Here is a 22,411-nt window from a genome sequence, read left to right on the forward strand (position 1 = left end):
TTATAAATTTTTTAAAATTATAAATTCCCTATTTATAAGTTGTTACCCAGAACCTTTTGATTTTTCTGCAGAAGAATTTCATCTGAAATAATGGGTATATTTGGTTTGAAAATTTCCCGTTTTCCATTTTTCTAGCTCACTTAGTAAATGTTAAATATTATTGTTTTAGGCTGGGGATGTGGCTCAAGTGGTAGCGCGCTCGCCTGGCATGCGTGCAGCCTGGGTTCGATCCTCAGCACCACATACAAACAAAGATGTTGTGTCCGCCGAAAACTAAAAAATAAATATTAAAAAAAATTCTCTCTCTCTCTCTCTCTTAAAAAAAAGATATTAAATGATATTTTAAAAAATATATTATTGTTTTAAAAACAATAAAGCTATTACATTACCACAAAAAGAAATTTACTGCATATTGTAATTTTTCTTATTTGTAAAGAATACAATCATTAAAACATTTTTTTCTCCTTTTTTTGTTGTTGGTTATACATAACAGCAGAATGCATTTTAATTCATTGTACACAAATAGAGCACAACATTTCGATGCTCTGGTTGTACACAATGTAGAGCCATACCATTTGTGCAGTCATATCTTACCCAAGGTAATGATGTCCTAAAACATTTTTTTGTTTCAGAAATATCTGGGATGCTAGCTTGGTTGTGGAGAGGGTATTCAAGAGTGGCAACAGAGAGATCATGGCAGTAAGTGTATACACTATCATCCTGCTCTTTGTATATAACCAGTTGGTAGCAATATAGAACTATTAAATTGTTTCACGTTGCTTGATGTTGTAAATAAATTATTCTTTTCTGTAGATTTTTGTGTTCATGTTCAATAAATCATCCACCCTTGATTGAAATCTCAGCTTCTTCATTTATAAACTGTCTGATCATGGGTAAATTTCTTAATGTTTCAAAGCCCTGTGCCTCACTATAAAATGAGACTAATAATATATCTCCCTTATAAGGTTGTTGTAAGGAGTAAATAGAGTCAGTGCTATTATTTAAAATCTGTCTGAATTTATTATTTTATGCTTTGGCTTATATATACAGTACCTCCAAGGACCCAGTACTAATTTTCATGCATGAAATATGTCCCAGACTGTTTTAAGGAAACAATTGGTAAAATTTTGTATTATCACAGATTTGGGTAGGAAAATTTCTTTTAAAGAATCTGAAATATGCAGATGTTTTAAGTTTTTTTTTTTTAAACAGAAAGGTACCAAATGTCTTTTTAATGTGATATTCTTTTTTTTAATATTTTTAAATTGACAATGGATTTTTTTTTACTTTATTTGTTTATATAAATATATAGTGCTGAGGATCAAACCCAAGGCCTCACACATGCCAGGCAGGCACTCTACCACTTAGCCACGACCCCAGTCCTGTAATATTCTTTTAAGTATTTATTGTTTAGTTGTAGTTGAACATAATACTTTTATTTCATTTATTTGTTTACATGTGGTGCTGATTGATCGAACCCAGGGCCTCGCACATGCTAGGTGAGCGCCCTACCGCTGAGCCACAACTGTGATATTCTTTTAAAGCCCACATTTCTGAGGAAATAAGAATGCATTTATCTCATGTACACGAAGTTTAATAACAGGCAAAATTATTGTAAAGTGATAAAAGTAAGAGAGGTTACCTTGGAGGTGGGATGACAAAGAGCCAGAAAAGAACAGTAGGAAACATTTTGGGTATTGGAAATGTTCTGTACTGTGATCTGAATGACAACCACAAAATATAAAAAGTAATCAAGATATTTACTTAATGTTTGTGCTTTACTGAACATAAATTATACATCAGTCTTAACAGGAGATGAGAGATACTAGTGTCCTTCATGGCATTCTGGTCTTCAAGAAGTGAATTGAGGGCTGGGGATAGGCTCAATTGGTAGAGTGCTTGCCTTGCATGCACAAGGTCCTGGGTTCAATTCCCAGCATAACAAGAAGTGAAATGATATAAGAAAGAGCTGTACTATTTACAAAAATAGGATGCCTCAAAATTAAAATTATATATACATTTATAGCTATACAGAATTTATACTTTTTATGTGTACACCTTTTCTAGTATTTAACTTTTGAAAATTCTTTGGTTTTACAGATTGAAAGTAGTGTTCCCTGCCAACTTCTGGAGTCAGTACTACAAGAACTGAAAGGTTTGCAGGAATTTCTAGACAGAAATTCCCAATTTGCAGGAGGACCATTAGGAAATCCAAAGTAAGAAAAAAAAATAGGGTTTATTTATTTCTTCACTTTTTTATTTTCATTGTATTTTGTTGTTTTTGAGATATAATAATTCATCTATCATAAAAGTTATACTTTTAAAGCATATAGTTCAGTAGTTTTTTAGTGTATTCACAAGGTTATGCAGCCATCACTACTATTCAATCCAGAACACTCATCATTCCATAATGAAATTCTGTGTCATTTACAGTCATTCCCCATTTCTTTCTCCCCATGGTTGGCAAGCACTAATCTACTTTCTCTCACAATGAACCTTCCTGTTCTTAATATATTATGAAAATGGAATATGCTTTATGACCCTCCATATCTGGCTTTTTTTCCCTTTTGTATAATGATAAGAAAGTATCCATTCATTTCTGTTTTCTTGAGTACTTTTATATAAGTGAGTATTAAGGTTTATTAAATTCCTTTCCTGCATTTTATAGATAATATCATGTAATTTTTTTCTGACCTTTAATAATAGAATTATATTAAAACTTACTAATTTCAACCAACCCTATCATGTGTGCAACATTAGTTTCATTCAGTATGGAAATTTTTTGTAGCAGTGACTTGAGATCTAGTTTACATAAAATTCACTAATTTTGAAGTTCAGATCAGTAACTTTTCCTCAGTGTGCAGAAGTGTGTAACCATCACTACCACAATACAGTTTTAGCACATTTCTTTTTTTGTTTTGTTTTGTTTTTGTACCTGGGGTTAAACCCATGGTTGCTTTACAACTGAGCCACATTCCCAGTCCTTATTATTTTTTGTTTGAGATAGGGTCTCTGAGTTGTTTAGGGCCTCCATAAATTGCTGAGGCTGGCCTAGAACATGTGATCCTCTTGCTGCATCCTCCCAAGTTGCTGGGATTATAGGTGTAGGTGTTCACCACCACATTTGGCCAGTTTTAGAATATTTCCATCTCTGAGATGATAGCTTCTGTTTGTTTGCAGTTGTTCCATGTTCCGCTCTCCAGCCCCAATTACCAGTCTACTCCATCTATGTGGATCTATTTGGATCTATTCTCAACATTTCATAGGAATAAAATCATATACCGTGCAGTTTTGGAGACTGGCTCCTTTAACTTTGGGTTTTTTTTTTGTAGTTGTGGGATTTTTTGTTGCTTGATTGGTTGGTTGGTTGGTTGGTAGTGGGGATTACACCCAAAGATGCTTTACCACTGAGATATATCCCCAGTTCTTTCTTATTTTGAAACAGGTTCTTACTGAGTTGCCCAAGCTGGCCTCAGCCTCCCAAGTTGCTGCAGGCAGGTGCCATCTCGCCTAGCACTTAACATATTTTTGAGGCTCGTGTCCTATGTTTTGTTCTATTCTCTTTCGAGAATAAGATCGACTTTCCTGGATCTAGCCTCAGTTTTTTCTCTTATATCATTTCCTTCCTTTCTCTTCTCTCTTTCATTATCTTTCTCTTTGATCTTTTCCCCTCAAGATTAGGAAAATTTCTAGTTGATATTTTTCAATCATTTAATTGATTTAACCTCAGTCATTTTAAGTAGCATCTGTTTAGTCTATGATAAATTTTCTTCCTGATCATCAATTTTTAATTCTATGAACTCTTTCTCATATGAGAATTTTTCCATTTTTGTGGAAACCAGTGCTTGTGATGGTTGCACTATTCCATAGGTACATTTTAAATTATTGATTGTATGGTATCTAAGTTACATATGAAAAGAGTTGCGATGTACACACAGACACATTCTGTAATTTCTGTTTCAGTACTACTGCCAAAGTGCAGCAGAGGCTTATGGGATTCATGCGTCCTGAAAATGGAAATACTCAGCAAATGCAACAGGAGCTACAGAGGAAGTTTCATGGTAAATTATTCTTCTGATCAATTACATATCCATGACCTCACTAAAGGGTTTTATTACTTGAATAGTAAATGGCGAACTTCTCTTAGTAAGATCTAGTTTATCTGATAACACAATGTTATTCATTCAAGAATCAGTGTGATTGGGAAAACGGAACAATATGGAAATTCTTTGTTTCCGTAACTCTTTTAGCCTACAAATATTTTTGGGAGGAGTGGGTACTAAGGATTGAACTCAGGGCTACTCAACCACTGAGCTACATCCCCAGCCCCATTTTGTATTTTATTTAGAGATAAGATCTCACTGAGTTGCTAGCACCTCGCTTTTGCTGAGGCTGGCTTTGAACTCACAATCTGCCCACCTTAGCCTTTCAAGTTGTTGGGATTACAGGTGTGTGCCATCGCTCCCAGCTAGCCCACAAATTTTTGTTCTTTCCTCCAGTAGTAAACATGATACACACTTTTTTCTTATGATTTTGTGATTGTCTTATATATCACTATATATTTATACACACACAGATGTATAAGTGTATGTGTATATGTGTATGTAAACATATATTATATATATATAGTATATATATAAATGTTGGTGTATATATATGTATATATATATATATAAAAAACAAAATTTACTATTTTAAGTTTTTTTTGACAGTATTATTAGAGATTGAACCCCAGGGCTTTGCACATACTAGGCAAATGTTCTACCACTGAACTATACCCCGTTTTTTTATTTTGAGACAAGAGTATATTATATATATATAGTATATATATAAATGTTGGTGTATATATATGTATATATATATAAAAAACAAAATTTACTATTTTTAAGTTTTTTTTGACAGTATTAGAGATTGAACCCCAGGGCTTTGCACATACTAGGCAAATGTTCTACCACTGAACTATACCCCGTTTTTTTTATTTTGAGACAAGAGTCTCACTAAGTTGTCCAGGCTGGTCTTGAAACTTGAGATCTTGGGCTGGGGATGTGGCTCAAGCAGTAGCGCGCTCGCCTGGCATGCGTGCGGCCTGGATTCGATCCTCAGCTCCACATACAAATAAAGATGTTGTGTCTGCCGATACCTAAAAAAATAAATAAATATTTAAAAAACAACAACAAAAAAGAAACTTGAGATCTTCCTGCCTCAGCCTCTCGAATATCTGGGATTGTAGGCATGCACCTCCACATCTGACCCATTTTAACTATTTTGAAGTGGCATTCACTATATTCACATTGTAGTACAGCAATCACCAACATTCATCTCTAGGACTTTTTTTATCTTTCTAGAAATCCTTTATCTATGAAACAATAATTTCCCATTTTTCTCCTATGTCTAGACAACAGCAGCCTCCATTGTAATTTTTATTTCTGTGAATTTGACTACTCATAAGCACCTTATATAAATAGATTAATATAGTAATTTTTATGTTATTACTGGCTTTGTCACTTAGAATACTGTATTTAAGATTCATCCATGTTGTGGCATATGTCAGAATTTTCTCTTTTTAAATCTGAATAATACTCTGTTATATTACACACCACATTTTGTTTTGTTTATCTATTCATTGGGAGTGGGCAGTGGGTTGCTTCCACCTTTTGTGAACATGAATATACAAATACAAATTTGAGTTCCCTTTTTAGTTTATTTTGTATATACCCAGAAGTAGAATTGCTGGATCATATGATAATTATATTTTTAATTTTTGTTTATTTGTTTGTTTAGAGACAGGGCCTCATTCTAGGCTGGTTTCAGCAATCTTCCATCCTCAGCCTTTTAAATAGCTAGGACTACTGTTATGCACCATTATGTCATTGTAGTGGATATGAAGTGATATACCTTTGTAGTTAATGATACTTTTTTTTTTTAAATGGGGGTCTCACTATGTTGCTGAGGCTAGCCTTGTACTTGTAATCCTTTTGCCTCATCCTCCCAAGTAGCTGGGATTACCACCACACCCAACTAGTAATATATTTTTTCATAGAACTAAAAACATGAATGAAGTATTTGATTATGCTTTTTGTGAAAATTATTACTAATAATAAGAAAGAGTAAAAAGAACTGAGAAGTTCTTATAATTTTTAATTATTTCATGTATGAGTTGGAATAATAAATGTTTCCAGAAATTTTCCCTGCCCTCAATTTTTTTTTCAGTTCCTTTGCCCTCTATTGGTATTGTTATTGCCTTCTATTGTTTCTGGCTGATAGAACTTTGTAATTAAGACCCAGCCATTTATTTTGGTCCCAGCTTATTTTCTTCCCTTCCTTCTGGACCTAGATTTCTATCCACTATTTTGTAAACTTTTTCGGAACTGCTCATGATACTTCATTAGGATGTTAAGCTTATTATCAAGCATTGATGAGGATTTGTACAAATAGAGCATTTGAATTGCTGGTAGTTTATACTTTGAACCACACTGAAAAGCAATTTGGTCAGATCTAGTGAAAGCTGAAAATTCACACTCTTAGAGCCCACAGTCTTACTTCTAGGTATACATCCTAGACTAGATTTGATCAAACATTCTTCCCCCACAGTAAGATATACATTTTATATTGACTCAGTGTTTTTTGTTTTGTTTTGTTTTGTTTGTACCAGGAGTTGAATCTAGGGTGCTTAACCACTGAGCCACCATATCATCTTTGAACTTAGGATCTTCCTGCCTCGCCCTACCTAGCTACTAGGATTATAAGTGTGATGTTTATGATTTGTTCCTCTCCCAGTACTGAGGATCAAACCCAGGACATCACATATGCTAAGCAAACACTCTACCACTGAGCTACAACCTTAGCCCAATGCAGATATTTAAAATCATACACACATATATAATTGAAACAAATTTCCTAAAACAACTCTACCTGTTTCATACTCTAATATTTTTTTTTCCTTTTTCATTTTATTCTATATTCTATTTCCTATTAAGGGATGAGGGGGTATTATGATGGACTGAACTGTTTTCATGATTCACCAACATGTATATCCAGGGTTGAGAAACTTGATCCTAGAGAAATATGATTGTGCTTTCCAGGAAACCTTCATTAAGAATTTTTATCGGGATTCCACCTTTTGGGTCCCCTTCTTCCTCCGGGAGAAGTCTTTTCTTCTGTCCTTTAATAAATTTCTAATTTCTACTCTGAAAAAAAAAAAAAAAGAATTTTTATCATATTCATTTAATAGCAAAACATTGGAGGCAATCTAACTGTCCTTCAGGTGCAAAAATGGGCCAAATTGGGGTAACTGAAACACTCAGTGATAAAATAAATATAGTTGGATTTGTCACCTGTGAACATATAACTGTGTTGAGAAAGTATTGGTCTGATTGTTAAAAACAGAGCAACACTTTTATTTTTCATATGTACATACACACAGATGCACATATCTAAAGCAAAAAGATACAAATGTAAATACAGCCAGATGTGGTGGCACATGTCTGTAATCCTAGCAACTTGGAAGGCTGAGGCAGGAGGATTGCTTGCAAGTTTGAAGCCAGCCTCGGCAATTTAGTGAGGTTCTAAGCAACTTAGCAAGATCAGTCTCAAAATGAAAAATCAAAAGGGATGGGGATGTGGCTCAATGGTTAGGCACCCCTGGGTTCAATCACTGTACCAAAAAAAAACCCTAAATACAGCAACTGGTGTTCAGTTGCCTTTGATGGGGATAGAGAGGATAATAGGAATTTGAGAAATTCAACCTTAACTATAGTTTTACTTAAAATAAACAGCTTAATCTTTGTCATTTTATAAAACTCCAATAGTTGTATTTTCTCATTAGAGGCTCAGCTGAGTGAAAAGGTTTCACTTCAGGCAATTCAGCAGTTGGTTCGAAAATCATACCAGGCCCTGGCTTTATGGAAACTTCTTTGTGAACATCAGTTTACTGTCATTGTAGGAGAACTTCAGAAGGTAAAGTTTGTGGGATTTTTGTTTAAAAATCATAGTATTAATACCAAGTTTGTTTCTTTTGCATAAGTTTTAATCTTACACTTGGGTTTGGGAAGCATTAGGTTATTATAAAGCTAGAATGTCATTATAAATCTAGAATGATTACAGGCAAATGTAATAACTTGAGTGAACCATTTTGTCAAGCTACAAGTTTTTCAGTGTATGAGAACTTTCTATCTGGGATACAAATGAAGACTTAGTTTACCAAAAACATATTTTTTATGACAATAAGTTTTAATCTTTATTTGGGCTACATATCCCTCTCCCCACCTTCAAAGAAATCCAGTTGGTTTACTCATTGAATTTTATTGTTGTTTCTTGTAAATCTCTTTCAATCTAGAGTAAGTCTTAGCTTCATTTTAGTGGGGAGGGATTTTTTTTTATTTGCTATTGTAACGTGAAAATCAGATCATCAGTCCTATAGAATGTCCAGCATTCTGTTTTTTTTTTTTTTTTTACTTTCCTTAGAGTGAATTTGTTGTATCCCCTACATTTTCTGTAAAATGAAAGTTAGTTAGGGCTGGGGTTTTGGCTCAGTGGTATAGTGCTCACCTAGCATGTTTGAGGCCCTGGGTTTGATCCTCAGCACCACATAAAGATGAATAAATAAAGGTATTGTGTCCATCTATAGCTAAAAAATGTTTAAAGAAAAGTATATTTAGGCTTGATTAGGTTCAGGTTCATTTATTTGATGAAGAACAGAATTTTTCATAGGTGGTGATTTGTTCATCAGACTAACAAGACCCCAAAATTTTGATTGTCCTACTTTTTAGTGCAACTAAGATTGATTGCTGAATTCAAGTGGTTAAGTTCTACCATTGTAAAATTTTCCATGAGATTTTAATCAGGCTTTTGTCATCCATTGATACTTATTGCCTGATTTGGTTATTTCATCTGTGATTACAAAATCATAATTTTCTAAACTGATTCCTTCCACAGTTATTAACTCAAATTCTATTTAAAAAAAAAAAAAAACTTGTTCTTTAGGACTGTTTTGTTACCCTGAATGCCTAATTCTTGACTTTTAATTACAATTTTTCAAAGTTAGATGGTGACCCATAATTTTACATATATGACTGCACATATAGTGCAACACTACATCATGTACAACCAGAGAAATGAGAAGTTGTGCTGCAGTTTTGTACAGTAAATCAAAATGCATTCTGCTGTCATATATATACCTAATTAAAATTAATTAATTAATTTTTTTAAAGAAAGCTAGAATATGACCCCAGTTCCTTTTACTAGTGTTATAAGCACATACATTTGAATTTTATTGTTGTTTCTTGTAAATCTAATTTTTTCCTTATTAAAAATTCAATCTATAATGTTCATGAAAACTACTTTCTTTTTTATGCCAGGTAGAATAATATTTTTAAGTTTTGTTAGGTGATAAACATAATGTAGGTAGTTTTTTTTTTAAACATTTAATTTTTAGTTGTATGTAGACACAGTAACTTTATTTTATTTTTATACGGTGCCAAGGATCAAACCCAGTGGCTCACGCATGCTAGGAGAACACTCTACCACTAAGCCACAACCCCAGCCCAAGTTTTTTGGCTTATTATGTGCCATCATCTTCAAAGCTTGCTTTCTTGCATCACCAACTATGTGCTCAAGGAAAGCAGATTAAATATTTGTGCAAAAATATGAGTGCAGTTTGGATATTTTGTTGATATTGGTGCTTAGAAAAAGGAAATAATCAAATCACAAAACAGTATTTTACTATAATATAAATCACCTTCATGCTTTTGAATTCTATTATAACAAGCAAAGCTATTCAAAATATAGAACAAATTTTAATGTTAAAAGGCCTCAAATAACAAAATTTTTTAACAGTATTTAGGAAAAATAAGGTGTAAACTGAGATTGTTTTAAATGTTCTTTACTGTTATAACTGAAGACAGTTGACCTAGCCATAATTTTAGCTCTACCTGGACTTTTTTTTCCCCATTTGTAAGTAAAAGGTTTGAAACTACACCCACTATGGGTTCTTTTCCAACTCTACATGATTTTATGCATGTTTACAATAATTTGTTGCTGTAGCATATTTTCTTTTTTTTTTTTTTTAATTCTTCCTAGTTTGGGAATAAAATCCAGGTCCTTACATGTCCTAGGAAATAGCTCTACCACTGAACTATACCTGCAACCCTGTTTTCTCTTTTGAATTAGAGTCTGCTAGTGTTTAAGTTATTGAAAACATTTCACTGTGTGGAAATATAATATTTCTATAATTTGATAGAAAGGATTCTTCTCTTATCCTCCTAGGAATTTCAAGAGCAGCTGAAGATCACCACTTTTAAAGATCTGGTAATCAGGGACAAAGAACTCACAGGGGCATTAATTTCTTCTCTTATCAACTGCTACATCAGAGATAATGCTGCTGTTGATGGCATTAGTTTACATTTACAGGACATCTGCCCACTTCTGTATAGCACTGATGATGCAGTTTGTTCTAAGGTATGATGCTTTGTTATATATTTCAGTTTTTTACAGGAAGTTTCATGGTACAATGAAAAGCACACCAAAATGAGAGTCAGGAACTGTTTTGTTTTACTTAATGTGATCTCCAAGAGATCTCTTAGTTGTTTTGGCCTCAGAATCCTCAGCTATTGTAAGAAAGGGGTTGGATTTCATGCTTTCTTTAATTGTATATGCTCCTTTAAGTTTGTCATAGAAGAATATTTGATATTATTTTTAGGTCTTGTTAAAAAAGAAAAGGCTTGGCCTGGGGTTGTGGCACAGTGGTACAGCGCTCACCTAGCATGCATGAGGCACTGGGTTTGATCCTCAGCACCACATAAAAATAAAATAAAGATACTGTGTCCACCTAAAACTAAATAAATATATATATATATATATATATATATATATTTTTTTTTTTTTTTTTTAAAGAAAAAGCTTAGAAATTAAGGGAAAACACTGAATTTAGAAATTAGGGAATTTGTGTCTCTCTTTAGAAATTAAGGAAAATCACCAAAACTTTAAGTAAATCTATTATGAATTAGAGTTAATGGAACAATTTTTATTGATCCTTTCCTACAGGTTGAAAAAATAAATAAATCAGTGTCACATGGACTGCCTGCTGACCAATAATGTATTGACTAGGCAAGAGAATTACCTGACAAAACTGTCTTGATTAACATATTTGTGAGAGGAATTAAGAATAGCTAGGATAATTTTGATCAAAAACTTTTCTGCCTAAAATTAAGAAGAAGTAAGTTTGTAGAGTTGTTTTTATTTTTAATTGTGGTAAACCACATATAAATTTAGACATAGACTTAAATTTATGTTGACAGCATCATCCCCCTGATTTTATATTATTTTAAAGTTTTTATCATCTCTTCTAGGCAAATGAGCTTCTCCAGCGTTCCCGACAAGTTCAAAGTAAGTCTGAAAAGGAAAGAATGTTAAGGGAATCATTAAAGGAATATCAAAAGATCAGCAATCAAGTGGATCTTTCCAACGTTTGCATTCAGTATAGACAAGGTAAGAAATAAAATGTTCATCTTACCTATTACTCATCTCCGAGGATATATGACAGTATGTGAATAAAGTAAGGTGATGATGAAATGCCTCTTCCCAGAGGCAAATCTTTCTTCATTGTCAGTGGCCTAAGTGATAACATGAAAAATGTAACTTTTCTTTTCTAGGGCTTGATCTCAGGACCTTGCATTTGCTAGGCCAGGGCTCTACCACTGAGGTATACCCTCAGCCTGAAATTTGTAACTTTTTAACGTTGGAGTTTTAGTTCTTGTCCAGTTAACTATTAGTAATATTTATTTTTAAAATACTTAAAATTTCTTTACTGATTTTCAAAATAAAGTATGCCTCCTTTATTTGAAATTACTTTAAATCAGATCCAACCTAATATAAAAGCTATTGCCCTTAGTGCAGTTATTATTTTGTACCTGAAGATTTTTTTTCCCCTAACAAAGAACTGAAATCCTACTTTCTGTTATTTTTAAGTATGATTTTTTTTTAATACTACCTGCCTGAAAAGCATATTAAGACCTTTTTCTTTAATAGTCTCACCAGAAACATTCTGTGATGTTGCCACTAGGGAGACTAATATATCATAGACCTTAATGATTAGTTTTATATGCCAGCTAAGGAAAATTATATTCAACTTAATTATAGGATAAATATGCTGTCCTTTTCTTTCCCATTAGTGCGTTTTTATGAGGGTGTGGTGGAACTTTCTCTTACTGCTGCAGAGAAGAAAGATCCTCAGGGTCTTGGACTTCATTTCTATAAACATGGAGAGCCAGAAGAAGACATGGTTGGACTTCAAGCTTTCCAAGAAAGGTGACTGCTATTACCTTAGCCAATTATCAGCTTTCAGATAGACTTTTTTTTTTTTTTTTAATTTTTTGAATTGTGGATGAACACAACATTTTTATTTTATTTGTTTGTTTTTATGTGGTGCTGAGGATCGAACCCAGAGCCTCACACATGCCGGGTGAGCGCTCTACCGCTGAGCCATAACCCCAGCCCCTCAGACTTTTGTGTCAAGTTTTGATTGATAGTATTAGGGAAATAATATTCCAAGTATAACCTTTATAAAATTTAATTCTGCCTTAATTGTTTTATAAAGACTTGTATCAGTATTAAAATTTTTAGCCCAGAAATAAAGTTTTTATCTGAAGAAAATTCTTAAGAAATTATAAATGTTTTTGGACCTACATCTGTGGTTTTTCTTTTTATTTTGGTGTTGTGGAAGGAGTTGTTTGGGTTTTTTGAGACTTTATTGATTTTTTTAAAGGGGAAAACATTTGAAAACAAAAGTGGGGTTTTCATTCAGGATAATGGTAAGTATTTTATTTATTTATTTTTAATTTTTTTTAAAATTTCTTTAGTTAGAAGTGGACACAACGTCTTTATTTTACTTTATGTGGTGCTGAGGATCAAACCCAGTGCCTCACACATGCTAGGTGAGTGCTCTACCCCTGAGCCACAACCCCAGCCCAGAGAAAGTATATTTTTTTAATCTATTTTTGAGATAGGGTCTTGCTATGTTGCCCACACTGACCTCAAATTCATGGGTTTAAGTGATCCTCCTGCTGTAGCCTCCCAAGTGCTGGGATTATAGGCATGTGCCACCACTCCGGGCTTGTTATTTTTAATACTAAATATGTATTTGTATTGCCCAAGTATACTTCTTGTGTATATACTATTTTCTTGTATATATTTACATTTTATAAAGTAAATCAAATGCTTTTAGTTAAATAACATACTTCCTTTTGTGTTCTATTTCAGATTAAACAGCTACAAGTGCATTACAGACACCCTTCAAGAGCTTGTAAATCAAAGTAAGGCTGCTCCTCAGTCTCCTAGTGTACCCAAAAAACCTGGTCCTCCAGTGCTATCATCTGATCCCAATATGCTGAGCAATGAAGAAGCAGGACACCATGTAAGGGGAATAGCATATTTTCTTGTGAAAGTACACCGTGTTTTAGAAATTCTGTAAGGTAGGGGTGGCATAATCACTTGAGGAAAGGTAGTAGCTCTTAGAAGTTTCTGTTCAATGATTCTTTTTTTTTTTTTTTTTTTTTTTAAAGAGAGAGTGAGAGAGGGGAGAGAGACAGAGAGAGAATTTTTTTTTTTTTTAAGTATTTATTTTTTTAGTTCTCGGCGGACACAACATCTTTGTTGGTATGTGGTGCTGAGGATCAAACCCGTGCCGCACGCATGCCAGGCGAGTGCGCTACCGCTTGAGCCACATCCCCAGCCCCTGTTCAATGATTCTTGATTTCTTTTTTTTTTTTTAGAGAGAGAGAGAGAGAGAGAAATTATTTATTTATTTATTTATTTTAGTTCTCGGCAGACACAACATCTTTGTTTGTTTGTGGTGCTGAGGATCGAACCTGGGCCGCACACATGCCAGGCGAGCGCGCTACTGCTTGAGCCACATCCCCAGCCCCATTCTTGATTTCTTATTAGGGGTTTAGAGTTAAAGTGTTGTGATGCCCAACAACAAAACCTTTAACTATGCTAATTTTGCTGTTTTATTTATTTTAGTTTGAACAAATGCTCAAATTGGCTCAGCGATCCAAGGATGAGCTCTTTAGTATTGCTCTTTATAATTGGTTAATACAAGCTGACCTTGCCGATAAGCTACTACAGGTAAAAAATGTTTTTTATTGCAGTGTTGTTAATATTAATTTATATTTTTAACTAGTATAACTTAGTAATTTAAGCAAATATATAGTTGTAGGAAATTCTTTTCTCGTCCTGTACCTACCATCAGTTGTTATAAACCTAAGTGTGTTATATAATTTCTTTTCCTAAGAGGCCAAGTAGACTGTTGCTTTAACTTTCTTGCTTAGAAGTTATTTAGGATAATGTACATTGTGGAGTAGAAGTGACTGGTTTATGAATTATGAACTTCATCTTATCTCTGCTTTTAAATCACTGTATGACTATGGACATGTTCTTTTACTACTCTCTCAATATTCCTTTTTCTATAAAATGACTATCTGACATTCATTAATTTTAAGGGCACCTTTGAGCTCAGAACCTAGTCAATATCTATGTTCTCAAAGCTTATTTAAAGATTTGTAATTTTATTTTGATTAACCTAATTGAATTGTTATAGAAACTTGTTAGCTAGTAAAACAAGAATAATTTGTAATGAGAAAAATTGCCTATTCTTTTATCTTATTTTATTGGATTCTAATTTTGCTTATTTCATGCAACAAAGCAAAATTATAGTTGCTTTAGAAATATTGTGTTTTTGACTTAAGACTGGTGTTCAGAACATTTTTCTGAGTAACCATATAATTTCTAGATTGCTTCTCCATTTCTGGAGCCATATCTAGTCCGAATGGCCAAAGTGGATCAAAACAAAGTTCGTTATATGGATTTACTCTGGAGGTATTATGAGAAGAACAGAAGTTTTAGTAATGCTGCTCGTGTCCTATCCAAATTGGCTGACATGCATAGGTATGGCATAATATTCTCATTGTGAAGAATTATTAAAGACCTAGTTATATGTAGTTATATACAGATTTCAAAAATGAAGTGAAATCTGTTCAAGTTAAGTAGAATTTTTAAGTAGAATTTTAATTCAATTTAAGTAGAATTTTTTACGCTTTTACTTGAATTTACCTATAGATCATAATTCTCTGTTGTGGGGTGTGGGGTACTGGGAATTGAACTCCTAGGATTACAGATGTGTGCCACCATACCCAGCTTCCTTTTTAAAAAAAATAGTGTATGGGCTGGGGTTGTGGCTCAGTGGTAGAGCGCTCACCTCACACGTGCGAGACCCTGGGTTTGATCCTCAGCACCACATAAGAATAAATAAGTGAAATAAAGGTATTAAAAAAAATAATAATAATGTATGGTAGGTAGGTAATAAAAGAATCTTCATTAGACCCTCTTTATTCAAACTGCCTTATAATTTTTTTCCTTAAAGTATGTCTTTATACTCTTTCTGAGTAACAGTAGTTAATTATTATTAAGTAAAAGATCAAAAACTATTTCTCACTCTACAGACTGAGATGTATCCCCAGCCCTTCTTATGTTGTATTAAATTACTAAAAATGTCTCACAGCTTACATATTAAGGATTAAGAATTTCATTAAGATAATCATGGAGATTTAAATTATATTATTATTATCAAATGATCATTTGATATAATATTGGAAAGATCATTCTTTTAACCTTCTATTTTCATGTGTAACTATTTCAAAAACTGGGGATTGGTTGATTTAGCAAGGAAAGGTATGGAGACAGAGTTGATATCAAATCACATTGATGAGAATTATTGCTTAAAGAGTTCATATGGATCTGGGTGCTTTGGCACACATCTATAATCCCAGCAACTCAGGAAGAGGAGGCAGGAAGATCACTTGAGCCCAGGAGTTCAAGGCCATCCTGAGTATTATAGTGAGATCTTGTAAAAATCAGGGGGTAGTGGTAACCCAAGGGTGTAGCTTACTGGTAGAACACAAATCTAGTATGTACCAAGACCTGTGTCCATCTCCAGCACCAAAAGAAAAAAATTCAGTTATAGCAAGTGTGATTATGCGCATTAATGTGCAGATATATATTATATTGCACATGTTTCTTAGTTTTCTCTCCTTCCTTAGTCATAATAGTTACTTGATTTTTTTTAAGTTCCCCTTCATGCAAAAGATGAAATGACTTTAAAGTCCTAAAGACAGTTGCCAGTAAAAGCCTTGATTAATTTATAACTTTTATAATTAAGGATTAACATTATTAAACTTTAAATTCATTGTAGCTACATGAATTAAAGTTATGTAATCCAATGTTTGAGAACATGTTACATGCTGTACTCTAGAGTTACATATGGCCTGTGCCCTAATCCAGACTTTTAGTATTTCATTTCAAGATTACTCTTATTATTCTTATGTAGTCCTAAATACCATTACCATATAGATCTCTTTATGCCATTTTTATTGTGCCATATTGCCTTAAAACTTTAACATCTCTAGCCAGGTACTTTGGCACACACCATAATCCTAGCTACTTGGACAGCTGAAGCAGGATTGCAAATTTAAGACCAGCCTAGACAACTTGAGACTTTTTCTCAAAATAAAATTTTAATGAAGGAATGTTGCTCATTAGAAGGATGCTTGCCTAGCATGTATCAACTGAGGTTCCATCCTAAGTACCACAGAAACAAAACAAAATGGAAAATTAAAGTCTCTTAATTGCCCATCTTTAATAGTACTTTACCCTTTATCTTATTGCAAAAATCATTATATTCCTGGATTTAGAAACTCCCTTTTAAGAACATTCATTATCACACATAACCTAATTTCCTCCTATGTGAGATTCCCTATCCATTCACCCTTTAGTTCTCACTTAGTCTTTTTCCGTAGTAAATTTTTCCAACGATTGCATTACTTTTTGCTCTTTTGTTCACTGCAATCTTCTTGTATATATGGGCTGCACCAAATTAATTGGCAGCCATAGAATGTTATATTGAAAATAACTTGGAAATATTACTTGCTTTTTAAATATTCAGTTGAGAGGGAGTTGGAGTTGGAACCGGGAGTAAAGCTCTTTTAGTAACAGGGCCCCTAAATGTACAGAGTACTTAATATTTAGCCTTAAGGGTAATGCTAGTTAATTGCCATACACAGTTCTGCTTTGAAAAACAGAAGAGAGAGAGAGAGAGTTCTTTTTAAATTTGGTTTCTTTTGTTTGAAGAAAAAAAGGAACCATAAATAGAGAAGGACAGTTTAAATAAAGCCTTCTTTGAGAGTAGAAAACGTCAATTTTTTCCTGATGCCAATTGGAATGAATTGGTTGCAAAAGATAAATTTAATGCAGATTGATGAGAGGTTCCCTACAAGTAAATGAATTGGTTTGCTTTTAATGACAAGCTAATTTATGATGTCAAGTTCGTGGAATATAAAGGACTGAAGCTGGCAGCCATGAGATCCATGCTTGGGACTTTCTAATACCTATCAATAGGTCAGCAAGCAAATGTGTTTTGAGTGCCAGTGTTCAAGGCATTCAGGAAGCAGTAGTGAACAAGACAGGCACTATCCTCTTCTGACCTTCTAGTAGACAAAGACCAGAGATAAATAAATTCAGGTTCTATAAATACAATAAAAATGTATAATATAATAGCAAGTGCCTGGCAGGGGTGGGGAGCTGTTGTAGTTAGGAGTCGTTGAAAAAGGCCTCAAGAGAGGAGTTGGGGCTGTGGCTCAGTGGTAGAGCACTTGCCTAGCATGTGTGAGGCACTGGATTCAATCCTCAGCATCACATAAATTAATTAATTAAATAAAGATATTGTGTCCATCTACAACTAAAAAAAAAAAGTCCTCAGAAAGTGTCATTCAATTTGAGACTACAAGGGCAAGAAGTAGGCAACTATATAGAAATGGAGGAAAAGTGGTCAAAGCAAAGTAATGAATCTGTACAGAAGTGCTGCAGAATACAGGTTTGTTGTGTTTGGGGCACAAGAAAGAAAGCTGGTGTTGGAGATAGTGAACATAGGAATGAGTAGAAGGAGATGAAGTTGGGAGAAGTTAGGAAAAGGTGATTAAAGGGTCTTTAGGGAATACATATCATTGTAGTCCATGAGTTTTATTTTAAGTGGTCATCCTGGGTGCTGTGTGGAAAATTAAATGTAATATAGACTTATTAAGGTAGAAATATGAGGAATAATAAAAAAGTTTTTCCTTAATTGTAGAAGAATCTATGTTGTCTTCATTTTCTTTGGTTTAAGTTTTTTTGAGGCAACGTCTCACTATGTTGCCCAGGCTGTTTACAAACTCTTTGGGCTCAAGCAATCCTTCTGCTTCAGCCTGCCAAGTAGCTGAGTCTACAGGCTCACGCCACCGCACCCAGCTATTTAATCTTTAATATACTGAACTGACGTTTTAAAATAGGAAGATACTTTTTAGATGTAGAATTTGTTGTCTAAAATCATGAATCTCTCATTAGAAATCTAAAATAGATTTATTAGAAAAATAATTTTTCACATTTCAAATGGCCTTTTATGCTCATTTGGTTTAAAATAGTACATCCTACATGGCATATTTATATCTTCAGTTCTTCAAAATCGTATAACTAAAAATGAAGGGTTTTCCCTCCTAGCACAGAAATTTCACTTCAGCAACGGTTAGAGTACATTGCCCGAGCCATTCTTAGTGCCAAAAGTTCCACTGCCATTTCGTCAATAGCTGCAGATGGTGAATTCCTTCATGAATTAGAAGAAAAAATGGAAGTAAGTATCTCTGAAAAAAAAGAAGTAAGTACACTTAAGCTATATCCTTATAGAGTAGTTGCCACATATTTATTTCACTTTTCCTTATTTCCCTGGTAAATGGGAGGTTTATAGAGGTGATTATTATTAATTCTAGTCTCTTCTGCTTGTATGTATTTATTTTCTGTTTAGGTATAAATCTTAGAGAGATTTTAAGTATACCAGAACTTGGAATACAAAGACATTGCTGCAATTTAACTTGCAAATTTTGGCATGGGAGGAGCAGTGCTGGGGATTGAACTCAGGGCACTTGACCACTGAGCCACATCCCCAGCCCTATTTTGTATATTTTGTATTTAGAGACAGGGTCTCACTGAGTTGCTCAGTGCCTCACCATTGCTGAGGCTGGCTTTTAACTCATGATCCTCCTGCCTCAGCCTCACAAGCTGCTGGGATTTCAGGCTTGCACCAACATGCCCAGCTTAATTTATACATTTTTAACAAGATGTTTGTTATAGTATATTCACCATTGATTCTATAAACATAAGGAGTAAGATAAATTGCCTTAACTAAGAGACCAAAAAATTTAGTTGTCTATGTGCAAACAACTTATTTCTCATTCACAGAAATTGAGTGGATGTTCCTGATTGGCAGGTGACTTTCTTCCACATGTTTGATTTAGGGACCCAGGTTCTGTTTTCTAATACTGCCATTCCCTAGGGCCTTGGCTTTTATCTGACAGGAAGAAAAAGAAAAAAATGTATAAGAAGCACTTTTACACTCAGAAAAACCATGGCCCTTTACTTCTGCTCTCATTCTATGAAGAGAACTTATTCATGTGGCCATACCACTTTGCATAGGTGACTGGAAAGGCCAGTCTAGTTAGTTATGTGTCTGGCTACATTCATGGGAGGTACTAGTGGGCAGCAAAGGCTTTCTGCTGTAGTACATACCCTGTGACGTCTATTATGTTGAAATGAAGTCTCTTCACAATGATGTTACTCTATTATAATAGAGATCTTAATTATATATTATTTTTATTTTAGCTAACTTTACTGGGAGTTATTCCTTCAAGCATTTGTTAACTTATCATAAAGAGATTAAAACATTATTTTCTATCCAAAATAGGTTGCTAGGATCCAACTTCAAATTCAAGAAACACTACAAAGACAGTATTCCCATCATTCTTCTGTACAGGATGCAATTTCTCAGTTGGATTCTGAGTTAATGGACATAACTAAGGTAATAAAAAATCGAGTGAAATGCCTATAATGGTCACCTTACTTTTAGAAATTCTTTGTTTCATATTTTGCTTTTTGTTTCCTGAGAAATATGATTCTACCTCTACAAAATAAGAACAGCTATCCTTGGTAGCTTGTCACTAGATGAGTAGATGATAACTGTTGCATCTGACTCCTAGAAAGTGTTGAGCTTCCCCTGCCAGTCTTGTAGCTGAGAAGAACGTATTAGTCTCACCTGGGGGGCTATATTAAAATCAGCTAATTTATGGCCTTGTTTCTTGCCTTGGGAAAAGTAACTTATGTTTACTTAATTCTCCAAGCCTCTCTCATTCTGTACCCTTCTTTAAAGTTCCTTCTTCAGTTATTCTTAGACATAGTTCCAAATACCCTGAAACACTCCCAAGATTTGTCAGTATTCTCTTAATTATGAACATCTGGTTTAAACAACACTAATTCTAAAAGAAGTATCATTACAGTACCTCTGCCTGGCCAAGAAAAAAAAGGAGATAAGTACTAATCTGGAATTATGGCCATCTTTTTTTTTTTTTGTGGTCTGGGGATTGAACCCAGGGCCTTGTCATGCGAGGGAAGCACTCTACCAACTGAGCCATATCCCTAGCCCTGGAGTTATAACCATCTTTATACAGGTTGAGCATTCCTAATCCATAGTGCTCCAAAATCTGAAGCTTTGAGCACCAATATGATAACACAAGTAGAAAATTCCGTGCCTGACCTTGTGATGTGTCATAGTCAAAACATAAAATTATTTAAAATATTATATAAGACTTTGATCAGGCTGTGTGTGTGTATAAGGCATGTAAGAAACATTAATGAATTAAATGTTTAGACTTAGTTCCTATCCTTAAAATATCTCATTGTGTATATTTATATATTCCAAAATTTGAAACATTTATTCCTAAGCATTTTGGATAATGAATATCTACCCTGTATCATGGTTTAGATACTTTGATATCTTGATTATTTTTAATTTTGAAGGAATACTTCAATATTAATCTCTGCTTGGTTGTTTAATTGTGGGATTTTTCTCCCACAGCTTTATGGGGAATTTGCTGACCCATTTAAACTCGCAGAGTGTAAACTTGGAATAATTCATTGTGCTGGTTATTCAGACCCCATATTGGTGCAGACCCTTTGGCAAGATATCATAGAGAAAGGTAAGTGTTGGATTATAGTAAATTAACATACATTATTTAGTGATATGGTAGAGGCATGCAAACTGCTAGTAGATAATATTCCTAGGGCTAAGGAAAAAGGTATACCTAAGAAGAGAGAGAGTTGGGGCATCTGTATAGAGTGGAGGGCGATCATATAGACAGCAATCCCACTAAAAATCTGGAAACACCCTCAGTAGAAAGAATGTGTCATTTCTAGGATTTATGCTACATAATAAGGGATATTGTGACACTTTCCCTCAAATCTTATAATCTGGTAAAATGAGAGCATTTATCAGACAGTAACAGGAACACAGAATCTGCTAATTATATGAATGTGAATCTCAATTCTATAATATTTCGAACCTTGAAACAATTAAATAGCCAATATAAACATTTTACACTAAAAATAATTTGGGTTTCTACTGACATATCTCTTTCTTACAGAGTTGAATGATAGTGTAACATTGAGCTCCACAGATAGAATGCATGCTCTCAGTCTGAAGATCGTCCTCCTTGGCAAAATTTATGCTGGTACACCTCGCTTCTTCCCTTTAGGTAAGCAGTAACCTTAGGTGCTGTCATGTTCCATTTTCTGATGATTTTCTTCATTTGATGACTTTTTTCTTTTTTTTTTTAAAGACAGAGGGAGAGGGAGAGAGAGAGAATTTTAATATTTATTTTTTAGTTTTCGGCGAACACAACATCTTTGTTTGTATGTGGTGCTGAGGATCGAACCTGGGCCGCACGCATGTCAGGCGAGCACGCTACCGCTTGAGCCACATCCCCAGCCTGATGACTTTTTTCTTTATTGAGAAGTAATGATCTTTAGAGTGAAAAATAGAATATCTTTGTTGCTATCGAGCTCAGCAGTTTAAATATACCTCTAAAATAAAGGACCTCAGAAAATAGCATAACTTGTTCATGAATAGTTGAATATGAAACACTTTTACCAACTTTCCAAGTTTAAATATCCATTTTGGGATTGTGCAGATTGCAAATTATAAGTGATTATATTGTTGGTAACTCAGTACAAGGTTGTGAAGAGGAAAGTTTCTGATGTTTTATGCTTGATTTAACTACTCTGTTACACAGATTATCTTTAAATGGTTAGGTTACAATCTTAATTATTTGAACCCCTTTCCTATGCAGACTATAATTGTTTTATAGGCAACTATTGAGTTACTGTAGTTTTGTAGTTTTTTCTGTTTTAAAACAATAGAAGCACCAAAAATACATCCATGAAGTGGAATACTAAGCACTTTTATGTTATTGAAAAATATTGAAAAACATGAATGAATGTGCTCGTA

The 22,411-nt window shown here is 33.9% G+C and overlaps 1 protein-coding gene across 2 annotated transcripts in view; it reads left to right on the forward strand.

Moving 5' to 3' along the window:
• Positions 1 to 22,411, forward strand: part of Nup155 (nucleoporin 155) — a 59,681-nt gene that overhangs the window by 31,603 nt on the left and 5,667 nt on the right. For both annotated transcript variants that reach the window (XM_077795508.1, XM_077795510.1), the window contains 14 exons: positions 633 to 699; positions 2,101 to 2,216; positions 3,964 to 4,061; positions 7,826 to 7,956; positions 10,264 to 10,455; positions 11,346 to 11,484; positions 12,168 to 12,303; positions 13,255 to 13,408; positions 14,017 to 14,121; positions 14,786 to 14,940; positions 18,580 to 18,709; positions 19,817 to 19,930; positions 20,984 to 21,104; positions 21,549 to 21,659. In XM_077795508.1, coding sequence (XP_077651634.1) covers positions 633 to 699; positions 2,101 to 2,216; positions 3,964 to 4,061; positions 7,826 to 7,956; positions 10,264 to 10,455; positions 11,346 to 11,484; positions 12,168 to 12,303; positions 13,255 to 13,408; positions 14,017 to 14,121; positions 14,786 to 14,940; positions 18,580 to 18,709; positions 19,817 to 19,930; positions 20,984 to 21,104; positions 21,549 to 21,659 — 1,769 coding nt within the window. The remainder of the gene's footprint in view (positions 1 to 632; positions 700 to 2,100; positions 2,217 to 3,963; positions 4,062 to 7,825; positions 7,957 to 10,263; positions 10,456 to 11,345; positions 11,485 to 12,167; positions 12,304 to 13,254; positions 13,409 to 14,016; positions 14,122 to 14,785; positions 14,941 to 18,579; positions 18,710 to 19,816; positions 19,931 to 20,983; positions 21,105 to 21,548; positions 21,660 to 22,411) is intronic.

This window comes from Urocitellus parryii, chromosome 1 (genome assembly GCF_045843805.1).
Source record: "Urocitellus parryii isolate mUroPar1 chromosome 1, mUroPar1.hap1, whole genome shotgun sequence".
In the NCBI taxonomy this organism is placed as follows: Eukaryota; Metazoa; Chordata; class Mammalia; order Rodentia; family Sciuridae; genus Urocitellus; species Urocitellus parryii.